Source organism: Taudactylus pleione, unplaced genomic scaffold (genome assembly GCF_031769625.1).
Source record: "Taudactylus pleione unplaced genomic scaffold, aTauple2 ptg000479l, whole genome shotgun sequence".
Lineage (NCBI taxonomy): Eukaryota > Metazoa > Chordata > Amphibia > Anura > Myobatrachidae > Taudactylus > Taudactylus pleione.
In genome coordinates, this window is record NW_028284881.1 from 644,801 (window position 1) to 658,582 (window position 13,782).

Here is a 13,782-nt window from a genome sequence, read left to right on the forward strand (position 1 = left end):
GGTGTAAATGATGTAGGACAGGTATGTGGAGGTGTAAATGATGTGGGACAGGTACGTGGAGGTGTAAATTATGTGGGGCAGGTATGTAGAGGTGTAAACGATGTGGCACAGGTATGTGGAGGTGTTGTATTGATGGGAGAGATGGGAGAGGCGTTTTTGAACTTGAAGATGAGAGGTAAAAGTGTTTATTCCAACTGTTTACAAGCTTGTATAAAAACATTACTATACAGACATTTGTCTGTACCCTACATGCTGGAAATACTTTAATTTGCTTGCTATAAATTGCAAACTTGTACAAATCTGCCATTTGACTCCTTTTAAAAACCTCCAGTACTTTCCTTATTACCACTAATAGCCTTCTATATGGTCCTGCCATCTCAGTTCTCACTTTTTTAGGGTCTAGGATGGTTTCCCCACTTTTTCATGCACTTCTCCTAGGTCGCATTTTGGGAAGCGTCGTACACCTTCACCACTACTACAGCAAATTGGCATTTCTAACTGGATCTTGCATTTCTCGGGTGCTCGCATTCGTGAGATGTATATGAGCTTCATGAAACAGACTTGCACCTAACTGGATTGAGCCCAGAGACTGTGCAGAGAAGGGAGGTGAGGCTTCTGTAAAACAGATGTGTGCGGATTATGTGTGTGGAAAGGCTTATCAATACTATTCTTGCCAGGGAGAATTTTCTTTAATTACTACTAAATTATAAGATAGACAGATTTAAAATAATAGAGACAGAATACATATCATTGTAATTGAGCAATAAAGCCACTTACCCAATGTTGTCTGTCTTTTTTCAGCAGGGGAAAGGTTGAAGACGTTGGCAAGCTCTCCGCATTCAGATTTATAGAACGTTTCTATATCTATGGAAAACTTTTCTACAAAAGGGCATGTGTACCTGTGAGAATAATACATTGATTGGTAATGACAATGTGCAAGCATATAACCCAAGCTAACAAACATACTAAATACACTGTACAACAAATAAATACTTTTAATTTGTTTCATTTCTAAAAAATAGTCATACATTACTAATTTGAGGTCAAGAAAAACTAAAATGATTTCAGAATGTTTTTACTAGCTCTATTTTTTGAGCTACACTACTTGCACTATACTGTATGTACATTAGTAATATAGTCATAGTGAAAAGCTATTTTAAAATAATCTGATATTTTCTTGATTGAATTAAAACAACTGTTATTTATTTTCTATCAATCACAAATAAGAACACAAAACGAAACAAACATACAGCATACGAAAGTACTATCTAATATAGTGGCCTATTCATGGGGGTGCTTTCTCTTTGCTTGTTGCTTGTACTCCTCTTCTGGGGCATCTCTTGTCACTGTCCAACAGTAGTGATTCACCTGCCTGATATCTTTGTTCCATTGCTGAAATGTCTTGGTGGAATTGCTCACTATGCTTGTCACTCAGTGCACCACCGTTATCTTGTGTGGGTAATCCCGTGAATCGCATATATTTGAATAGGGGCGGGGACAAATAACTGATTCATTTAATTGGGTCATTAGGCCCTGCCCCCTCTGCGCGGAACGCAGATTGCTGGTAAGATTCTCTCCATTCTGCCCACTTCACTAGGAATACCACTACATCGTCATAAATGGGCTATATCTCGGAACTCAGAGCTAACTGAGAGTTTTAAATGTCACATTCATTCTTTGCATGCTGAAATCAATTAGAAGTAACTATTTTCACATCGGAAACATTTTCATTGTTGCACATGATATTAAGCATATTGTCTTGAACAGTTCTCTACAAGTATTTATTACATGAAGATGGCAATGTATATGTTATAACCACATGCAAATATTTTTTTGAAATAAATGTAATGCAGCAAATTGTATACAGCGGTAACTGAATCCCCCAAAAACCGTGGATAGCGCAGATGGGCAGCCCAGGCCTATGAGTATATGAATATAATTGCGGTTACCGTTGAGTAATCAGTACTGAAAGCTTGAACATATAAATTATCCAGAAACGGATTATAAGTTTCACACACATTTCATTAATTTGCAATCAGTCCATTGGGGGAAACTGGAAATGCTTCCCTGCCACAATGTTATTTATGAGAAGTGGTACCTGGTCCTTGTATAGGGATATGCATTCCATGACTCTTCTTCCACCCGCAGTGCAGCTTTGGGAAGGATGGATCGGAACCAGCTGGGGATGTGCATGCCAATGTGATAGACCTTGTGTGTGTACTGACCAGAGCCCCCAGGACCGTCGGTGTATGGTCTGTTCTCTAAGATCTCCACTCCGCTGCCCTCCCCGCATGTCTCCTCTCGGCTCTTTTTCTGCAAAAACAGAAATTTAAAACAGTGTTTTATTCAAAGTAACAAGTTAGGAGGTGACATCACAAGGCTGCATAGGCATTTTGTTAAGTGGATTAAAAAAGACAAAAAAACAATTCTCACAAAACAAAAAGTAACTATTTCTACAGATCAACCAGGCTACACCTCCTCCCTGGGAATGTGAGAGATCTGCAAGTGCCCTGCATCTCCTAACTGACTCTTATTCTATATCACTTATCGGAAAGGGATTGAAATGCCGCCGGTTCAAATGCCGACAGGATGAAATCCCGACATGGTCAGGTAAATTACCTAACCCTACTCTCCCTTAGGGGTGCCTAACCCTAAACTCCAGGGGTGGTGCCTAACCCTAAGTTCCCCTCCCTTTAACCCTAAACCTAACCCTCCCGGGGTGGGGGGGGGTGCCTAACCCAACCTCCCCCCGGTGGTGCCTAACCCTCCCCCCTAGGGGTGCCTAACCCTATTCCTCCCCCCCAAACCTAACACTAATCCCGCTAGAGACCCTAATCTTAACCCTCCCCCCTGAGGTTAACGGTAGGGGCACACCCCAGTTTTACCTTCGTTAGGTCTGGTGTCCTCTGCGTTCCGGCGTCGGGATTAACATCAGCATTTCGATGCCTATGTTAAATCCCTTGCCGGGATTCCACTTTTGGGATTGAGACCGATGATCTCATAAGTACATCCCCACTTATCCACACCAGAATAACATGTATCCTGATCTTATCTGAAATGGCCAATTAGTTCCAAAATAATGATCTCCTTTGTTATTTAAGGCAATAAAGTCTATTTCAGTAATATTTTAGATTTCATATATTCAAAATGTGATCTACTGTAACTGAAAATGCTGTTTAGAAATGTAAAGACGACCAGACCAGCAAGACATCTGGCTGAGGTGTCATCAGGAGCAAATGCCGCACACAGGCTGAGAAGGGAATATTATTATGTGCCAGGATGATTTCAGACAAGACAGACTTGCCGTAAACAGCTACCGAGCTGGAAAACACAGACAAATGTTCAGCAAGGAGAGACCCCGCAGTTATAGTATTATCCTTCTTATCTTATATTTAGAATTGGTTAAAAAGCCAGTACTGAATAATATCTGTTCCTGTCAGTGCTGGAGACCAAGCATAACACAGATAGGGGAAGCCAAGTAAACAAGAGACCAAACAAAAGTAAACTTCCTATTATGGAGTGGATGAACAGAAGAGCGCTCCAAGCAAGATGGAGACCAAAGGACAAATTTGTTTGCGGAAGAAAAACAAAACTATGGTACACCAGAGAGAGATGTGGAAGGCTATTGAGGTGATATATAGATGGTGCCATTATTTATAATTCAAGGGCACTGAAGACACTGGTCACTTAATCTATCAGATAACATCCAATTCATGTTTCATATAAATGCACCCAGCAGGAATGATCTATTCATGTATTGTTTAACAGTAGACTATGGTAAAAAGAAATAGAGCTCAGTTTGCAATTTATTTCTACTCAAACATGCACTATGTTTGCTCAAGCAATGGGACCTGTCATACTTATTTCAAATAAAGATTAGCAACTTGCACAGGACAGGTCTGCTGCTCAGGGGTGTATCTGGGGATCCAAGCGCCCCTGGCAATGTAATGGACTGGCGCCCCCCCTATGCAGTGCCCCCAGTAGTAACCCTCCAGTAGCAACCCTCCAGTAGCAATCCCCCTATGCCTATTGCCCCCATTAGTAGCACCCCCTATACAGTGCCCCCAGTAGTAGTCCCCCCTATACAGTGCCACCAGTAGTGGTCACCCCCCTAAATTACAACCAGTAGTGGCCACCCCCCTAAATTACCCCCAGTAGTGGCCACCCCTATACAGTGCCCCCAGTAGTGGCCACCCCCCTAAATTGTCCCCAGTAGTGGCTACCCATATACAGAGCCCCCAGCAGCAGGCACCCCCCCATAAAGTGCTCCAGTAGCGGCCACCCCCTATTTTAGTGCCCCCAGTAGTGGCAAACCCTATAGAGTGCCCCCAGTAGTGGCCACCCCTATAGAGTGCCCCCAGTAGTGGCCACCCCCCTAAATTGTCCCCAGTAGTGGCCACCCATATACAGAGCCCCCAGTAGCAGGCACCCCCGCCCATAAAGTGCCCCCAGTAGCAGCCACCCCTTATTTCAGTGCCCCCAGTAGTGGCCACCCCTATAGAGTGCCCCCAGTAGTGGTCACCCCTATACAGAGCCGCCTGTAGTGGGCACCCACCCATAAATTGCCCCCAGTAGCGGCCACCCCCTATTTCAGTGCCCCCCCCCCTACACACACAAAAAAAAAAAAAAACTTACCTGATCCTCGCTCCTGACGCGACTGCCGCTGTCCGCTCAGTCCCGCCCGCTCTTCTCCTGCATGGGAGAGACATCATACGTCATGACGTCTCTCTCCCATCACATGCTGCAGAGGGAGCCAGAAGACGGAGCTCATTAGTGAGCTCCAGCCGGCTCCCTCCGCGGACAATGCAGCAGCTAATGAGAGTCAGGCAGACTCTCATTAGCTGGCTGCTATTACAAACACAGAGCCGCCACTGCGGTCTGCCCTACACTTGTGGGGCCGAGGGACTTGTCCACCCCTTGGCTACTGGTGACACTGCCGGGTGGCGCCCCTGGCAAGTGCCATCCTGGCCAATGGGTAGATATGCCCCTGCTGCTGCTATACATCAGTAGAAGGAATCAACTCCCAGAACAAACCTTTCATGCTACCTAAAAAATAGGTCATTGCAAGTTGCATGAATTCCTTGCAGAGCGCCACAGTTACACCCACTGTAACTGCCCACAACTGACTACACTACTGATTACCTTAAATGTGCCTGGCAAATGGGTATGTAGAGATATGGGTTTATTGGGACATTCTGCAAATTATGTTTTTAATTTGATGTTAGGTGATAAGTCTGCCACACATAGAACAATAGCATGTACTGTAAATCACACTCAGGAAAATGGTTGGGTACAACTGGGTGATATGTCGGCATCATGTACTATCAACAAACGGTCACTGGTGATCTAGTGGTGTCTTATTTTGCAGTGTCTCCAGCGTCATGTGAGGATCAGTTTCGGCGGCAATCTCTCAGAAGGCGTTCCGGTGAGTTTTTCCCCCTATCCCTAATCCATACCCCTAAACTCACCCCTGGTGCCTAAGAATTATAATCGAGAAAAGAAGAAAATAGTCATAATTGCTTTGTTTCATAATGATCCAAGCAGACCATTTTTAAACACTATGCATATCGTTACTAAATGAAAAGAACTTAAATTGTAGGAGATAATATTGGATGTAATTATTAATACCATCTTGATTGGTTGAACGTGAACTACTGAGTATATATGATTTTCCTTTTAAATCTATAGAGCAGTCTGTATTAGGGTAGAAGACTGAACACGGTATTATGTATGTATGTATATATATATATATACACATATATATATATATATATATATATATATATATATATATATATATATATATATATATATATATATATATGAGGAAAGTTATCTTTTGTTCTAATTATCTTGTAAACTCTTCTGTATACTAAAATAGGAAGGGTTGTAGATCATTGATCAGCAATACCAAATGTAAATTATATTGTACTCAAATTCAAAAAGGCTTTAGAATACATAACCAGGATGCTATACTGGGCCGATAACACTGCACAACAATGAAAATGTTTCCGATGTGAAAATAGTTACTTCTAATTGATTTCAGCATGCAAAGAATGAATGTGACATTTAAACCTCTCAGTTAGCTCTGAGTTCCGAGATATAGCCCATTTATGACGATGTAGGGGTATTCCTAGTGAAGTGGGCAGAATGGAGAGAATCTTACCAGCAATCTGCGTTCCGTGCAGAGGGGGCGGGGCCTAATGACCCAATTAAATGAATCAGTTATTTGTCCCCGCCCCTATTCAAATATATGCGATTCACGGGATTACCCACACAAGATAACGGTGGTGCACTGAGTGACAAGCATAGTGAGCGATTCCACCTAGACATTTCAGCAATGGAACAAAGATATCAGGGTAGGTGATCACTACTGTTGGACAGTGACAAGAAATGCCCCAGAAGAGGAGTACAAGCGACAAGCAAAGAGAAAGCACCCCCATGAATAGGCCACTATATTAGATAGTACTTTCGTATGCTGTATGTTTGTTTCATATGCTGTATGTTTGTTTCGTTTTGTGTTCTTATTTGTGATTGATAGAAAATAAATAACAGTTGTTTTAATTCAATCAAGAAAATATCAGATTATTTTAAAATAGCTTTTCACTATGACTATATTACTAATGTACATACAGTATAGTGCAAGTAGTGTAGCTCGAAAAATAGAGCTAGTAAAAACATTCTGAAATAGTTTTAGTTTTTCTTGACCTCAAATTTGTAATGTATGACTATTTTTAGAAAGGAAACAAATTAAAAGTGTTAATTTGTTGTACAGTGAATTCATATTTGTTTTTTATGCAAATGTGTCATTTGTTTGCTCTGCGCTTCAATGCTTTATTTTTAGATCGAGGTTATTTATAAACTTAACAGAGTATTGACCTCAATACTCTACCCACAGATATATGAAGCTATGCATAATATATGTTGTAGATTTTAAGTCCCCATAGTGCTGTATGTCCGTACAAGCCAGGAATCGGGGCGTATGTGGCAATATAGTATACAATACACAAGATGCTTGCCCACTTCTGTGTTCCTGCATGTATCAAATTCTCTTGCAATAAACAATCTTAATGGCAGAAGAAAACTGTACAAGGACATTAAAAACCTTTTATTGCTATAATATTTGCAATAAACTAAACCATACCTGTAATAAAGAACACTTGTAATGTTTATATTGATACCAAAAAAGTTCCAAAATACATTTGCAGACTTTGTTTGGAACCATGGGTAGCTGTATTATTTCAATATACAATCCAAATATAACAATATAAATATAGTTGGGGAAACCATCCAGTCTAAAGGTGCGCATCCACTACCCGACTATGGAAAGACAGTACGATTACGACAAATCGTAATCTTACATTCGTTCCTGATCCCCTGTAGTGCCTACGCTGAACGATATGTCGTTCAGTGTAGACACCCTCCCTCATCCCTGAACATGGTCTATCTGTCGTTATCAGCAGACTGACCGGCATGTTCAGGCGATGATTGATGTCGGAAACAACCAGCGGGAATGCGCATCGCTGTCGTAATCATTCAATCGCTCAAGAAAAACACAATGGATTCGCGACTTAAATTGTGTCGCTAACATTTTGAATAAACGTGAGAAAGGATCATCTTTCAGGCTGCATAGAAAAAGAAGTGGCGATAGTCAGGAGGCCTGGGGCCCTAAATGCAAGTACTTCTTATGACCTGTTTTATGGGATATTGATTAACTTAGGGTAAACATACACACACATATAAGGCTAACGCTGCTCCTCACCTCTATTGGAGGAATTTAAGTGTGTTGCATGCCGGCGGAGCCAGACGGAGCAATTGAATTGTTGCTCCGTTCTGCTACGCACAGCCGCCGGCGCTGACATTTCTGGCAAGCAGGAATGACAGAAAAGTGACCCATTTGAGTGCTCAAATGTGACTTTTTGTAGTCGCAACAATGTTCAGGCAAACGCTGCTCCTCACCTCCAAGGGGGGGAATTCAAGTATGTTACTAGACTAGATGGTGTCACGCTGAGCAATTCAATTGTTGCTCCGTTCAGGCGAGCATAGACAGACCTATTAGGTGGACAGCACTATACAGGGGACAGCGCAATTCAATTGTTGCTCCGTTCCGGCGCACACAGCCGGCGGCGCTGACGTTTCTACTTGCAGCCTAACAGAAATGAACAGTGAGCTCAAACGGGACTTTTCACGGGCGCGACAATGTCCTGTCATTTTGACGGGCTGCTAACGAGTATATATTTAAAATATAAAAAATATTATATAAAAAGGTTTTATTGTGATTTTACAGAGCGTGACAAAAATAAAAAAAGGGAGGTTCGATTCTGATCAAACAGTTACATGACTTTGATAGTACCTACCCACTGACACAACAAAAATGGATCACTGAACAGCATTTTAACAATTAGAAGACAACGCATAGCACCTATAAAGCGCAGGACATCAGTATTCCAAACTAAGGGAGCTTACTATGGGGAAATTAGTATGAGGACGGTATTATTGGCGGGATGTATCATGTATCAAATTTTCTATGCGATACATCCCGCCCCTTATCGCATGCATACCGGCGTTTATGAAGGTTGAATAACTACCTTGTCAATAGGTATTCGAAGGTTACATTTCCTAACAGCACCAAAACTTGGGATTGTGGGGATCCCACACTGTGTCTGAGAGAATATAGAGGTGGGAATACAGGCCAGAGACAGGCTCAGTGACACATTTGTGACGTGAAAGAGTTAATGCAAAATTCATATTCATTATACCCATGTTTCTGTTTTGTTTAACTCCTTTCCAGTAAATGTAACTGAACACTGTACAGTATATTGAAAATGTCATGTGGTATTTGTAATGTACACAATATTTTCAGTTCTACAGAGCCATGGGAAAACAAACATTATAGCATAGCACAATGAGGTGGATGCTATAAACATGCGTAAAAAAAAATACTTAAATGAATCTTGTTTTTCAGAAGATCAAAAAACAACTATTTGATTGCAGGACCAATTTTGGTAAATGTTGTGTAGCAACAATGGTTACAAAATATGCTGAAAATGTACACTATTTTTTATATGGCGTGTCCCTTTCCATCAAGCTGAGTTTATTTCCATGCACACTATGACTAGGCGGAGTGTTGTCGCTGATGTGCTTGTTCCACTTATGTCTGTTAAAGTTGATTGACCAGGTACACTAGATAGCAGGGAATGTTGCCAGTGGATGAAACAATCTCTTGCCAAACAATAGGCAAAATACAAACTCCACTAATTTCTCCTCTCCTACTCTCCCTGCAAATACTAAGGGGAAAATGTAATAGCCTGCGACTTGCAAGAACAAGCATGTTCCTGGGAAAACTTGGTTTTACCTTTTAAATGATTGCCCCTTTAAAACATTAGGCAGACTCACCAGGAACTCACCGTTGCCTGCACGTCTCAAGCAATTTAATTTTCCCCTAAGTCCTGAAACTCCCATGAACTAAAATAAGTCAGTCTTTGCATTATATAATGCAGATAAGTAACAAATCACACAATTTTTCCTTAAACATGTAGGAAGCCTTAAGTTTTGTCCCTTCAAACCACTACACAATAAATTCAGCGGTTAGAGGACAAAATCACCTTCGATGTACAGCGATTTGAAATCCAATAAAAACCACTGCTTGATAAATTTAGCCCTGAACCTAAATAACTCATGATAAATTATCAGTATACTTATTTAAGTTTGACAGTGTTCCCAGCAGCTTTTTCAGCGGATCGCCCCCCCATGCCCAATTTTAAAAAGGCTCCTTGCCCATTTGGAAACACAAGGGCATCCAGCTGATCACAGGCTGACGGCGGCGGGTCCGTGGCACCTGGCTCCCACTGTGTCTCTTCCTATCCCTCCGCTCTAGCCACAGGTCGCAGGGGAGAAAAGTTGGGAGGGAGCACTAAGCGGAGGATGAACAGATGCCGTGCGCATCTGTTCACAGTGAGGGGAGTGCTTGGGGGCAGCCCAGCATCTCTGGGAGTGCTGGGCATGCCCCCTAGAGTGATGGAAATGAGGCGGGTCGTGTTGCCAAGCCTCTCCCCTGAGAGGCCATGCCCTCTTTCATAATCAGCGCAATGCGTGATCAAGAAGCTAGTGTTAACACTATTTGAGGCTCTATAAGCACCGTTTTTTAATGTAAGCACATAGGAGGGGGGGTTTTCTAGATGGGGTGATGTTTTGGAATTTTTCATGAAGGATCTGTGTTTGTTCCTTTAATTCATAGGCAGGTTACTTTATGGTGGCAGGCCAGATTCTTAGAACCTGGCTATCGCGGAAAAAGTGCTCATTGGCGCCCATTATGATGCAAGAGTGCTTGGGTAGCATTCCCCTTTTGAGAGCGGCTAGCTGGTCACTTACTCAGGGGAGGGCCTGGTCTCAGTCTTAGAGAGGCGCCAATGCTGGGCCAAGTAAGGGGGGTGGTACTGCACAGTCCGGTTTGCGCTGGGGTGGAGATCCGCCCTATTAATTACAAAGCACTGCTTTTTTCCTGCCACCATAAGAATAATTCAATTTGGCCAATAAATTAGGCTATGACTTCTTTTATTAAAAATATCTGTGTCCATGTCATTATTTTTTATAGTTTAGTTAAGTAAAATAGATGGAATAATAAAACCAATGGGAGACTTAAAGGCACAATACTTAAATAACTAAAGTTGGCAGACACTAATAGGACCTCCTGCAGCATAAACAAGGTGAGCCAGTAAAACTTACAACCTCAATGCTATTTGGCTGTAACTGTGCTCTGTATTTTAACTCGGTGTTTTTATCGCTTATGTTGTCAAAGTCAATGGAGACTCCAATGTTTGTGGCTCACAAGCTCTAGACCGAACATGCTTGGAAAGATCCTACTTCCCTCCTCTATTTTGTCTGTCTTCTGCTGTTTTGGAAATGTATTCACCAAGTAACCCTTTCAATATGTTAAGTAGTATAGGCTTAAATGTATGCAATCATCAGTTTTTGGGAATATTCCACTCCTATATGACTGTTTAACAGTCCAGTCAGTCATGAATCACGTGTATAAAAGCTCCTTCAACACACCAGCGTGTGTATGCCATCTGCTCTCATTGGCTTGTATGCTTTTAGTTTTATGACTTCAGCCAGGACTTTCTACTCTAAACATAACCTTAAAACTACTGCCAAACAATAAACCAGAGATCGCCTTGCTTTACGATCTATGCACTCCCTAAACGTGTTTGCTAAACAGTCCATTCAACAAAGTTAAAATACCTCTACAATATTTGCTTTAAGTCGCATAAACCTAAACCAGAGTATGGAATTTTGCTAAACTAGTTGTGCTACCTGTCACAATTTGCAGTCATTAAGTTACAATTGGAGATTAGTGAATTCACAATTAATTCTCACAGAAACTTTGCAGTGACGCGAGGTTCCAAATACACCATCTATGAGTCCTCTTTTGCTTTGACATTATTATGTTTTTCAGCTGTACATCATTAAGTAGCTATCGCTACTGAATCCCTCCTACTGTCACTATTACTACAAGTAGTGTGGTTGGCGCAATCTAGTTGCATTATTATATTGATAGTTGCAATCAGTCCACTGCACAAAAGAAAATATCCAGTTGACCTTCTAAAGGCAGAAGACAACATATGTTTGATTTTATTCAAATAATTTTTCATTGGTTTAAAACTGCCTTTGACATGGTAAATGTGACTAATTTATTAATAACACTGTCCAGGCATAGTATTATACTTTGTATAAATAGTGTACAGTAACTTTACTGCTAACATTGTCTTGGATTAAACCAGGTTAATTTACTACTCTTCTCTCCTGGGGGTATAGAGTTTTTAGAAGTGGAGATGTTGCCCATAGCAACCAGTCAAATTCTAGCTATTATCTTCTAGAAGATGCTAGTTAGATGTTACGTAGAATCTGATTGGTTGCTATGGGCAACACCTCCATTTCTAAAAACCCACAGTTTAGTAAATACACCCCCTTGAGTGAACCAAGTGCATAGGCTATTGTTATATAGCTGTACACATTCTGTGAAACAACCAGCCTTGCCAGTTAGGTAAAATGTGTCTCCCGCTGGTCGTTTCCGACATCAATCACCGCCCGAAAATTATGTACAACCTGACGATAACCTCAGGTTGAGCATGGTGGGGGATGATTGATGTGTCTACACAGAACGACTGAACGTTCAGTGTAGGCAGAGCACAGACTGTCAGACGACTGTACGATTACAATGTCGTGATGTGGATGTGTGCCTATAGGGTCAGTTATGTGGTGTTGGACAGGGTTGCACACCTGTTTGCCCACATATTTTATATTTGGCAGCCACCAGGAAAGGTTTTGTCTATCACATTGACCATATATAATTTGATTTGGTCCTGGACCACCAACCCGTGGCACCCCTCCAAGTGTCCTGCGGCACCCAGTTTTGGAAATACTATTTTTCCCAAACAAACGGAGAAACCACACATTACGTAAGTAATCTGTCTGTGTTTGCCCAAAAAAGAATTCAGCACTTTGAAGTAATCTATTTTCATACATTCCACATATTTACTAATCTGTAACAATGTTTATTTGCTGACCATCACAGCAAGGAAAGACCTTGTGATAAACAAACAGATTATGATGGTCAATTTGTCCCATTTTGTCAAAATCAGGCCTTCATCCCAGCATGTACGGCAGATTAGGAGATCATCCTATTTAAATCCAATCCAAGAAAAACACAATTTATCAGACAGGAAGAAAAAAATTGGTTAGGTGCTTATGTACACTGGCGTACGCACAGTGTGACACCATCTAAAACAAGGAACTTATTTGCTGTGAAATTGAAGCCTGATGTGCACTCTGTAAATCATCCGGTATGTGGCAGACTTCGTATAACCAGCACATATTTGGTCGTTTACGGGTCGGGCCGGATCAGACAGTGCATGAGCAGGTTTATGTACAAAGCTTTTACAGGGAGAGTCATTGCTTTAAAAGCAGTGATAGGCAACCTTACACAGTTTGGAAGTTGCATTGGGCAAACCTTAGACCCTTCAATAGGACACAACATTAATCTTAATATAAGTAGTAACAGTAAAGTTAAAGTAATACATTTAACCTATGAAATTGACACCTATCTGTACTTACCTATTGGCAGGTCTTTTAAACAAGCATCACAGCTGTAATTATATATATATATATATATATATATATGTATGTATGTATGTAATGGCGGCACTCTGGATACTTCTCAAAATAGGTGAAACAACATTCTGTTTATTATCAATGTTTCGGGGTACGGCGACCCCTTATTCAGGATACAGAACAAAAAAATGTTTGTTGTGTATCCTGAATAAGGGGTCACCGTACCCCGAAACATTGATAATAAACACAATGTTGTTTCACCTATTTTGAGGAGTCTCCGGAGTGCCGCCACTACTTATATATATGCATTGGGGACGCATACTCCCTTAGGAGGGCATCCGGAGCAAGGTAAAGGTCCATTGTGACCAGCAGAGTGAGGACTTTTTTGTGTGGATATATATATATATATATATATATATATATATATATATATATATAAAATTCATGCCTTTATTTACAGTTTAATCTGAATTTTATGTGTTGGATCTGCACAAAATAGTATAATTTGGTGAAGTGAAATGAGAAAAATATATATAAAAAAGAATCTTTATAAATAAAATTGTGAAAATTGCCATGTGCATATGTAATCACCCCCTTTGCAATGAAGCTCCTCAAAAGTTCTGGTGCAACCAATTACCTTTAGAAGTCACATAATTAGTGAAATGAAGTCCA

At 41.0% G+C, this 13,782-nt stretch overlaps 1 protein-coding gene across 10 annotated transcripts in view; it reads right to left on the bottom strand.

The window, feature by feature from the left end:
• The window catches only part of PITPNM2 (phosphatidylinositol transfer protein membrane associated 2), a 371,894-nt gene that overhangs the window by 150,307 nt on the left and 207,805 nt on the right, over positions 1-13,782 (bottom strand). For all 10 annotated transcript variants that reach the window (XM_088449121.1, XM_088449120.1, XM_088449123.1 and 7 more), the window contains 2 exons: positions 2,099-2,313; positions 778-899 (listed from right to left, as the gene is read on the bottom strand). In XM_088449121.1, coding sequence (XP_088305247.1) covers positions 778-899; positions 2,099-2,313 — 337 coding nt within the window. The remainder of the gene's footprint in view (positions 1-777; positions 900-2,098; positions 2,314-13,782) is intronic.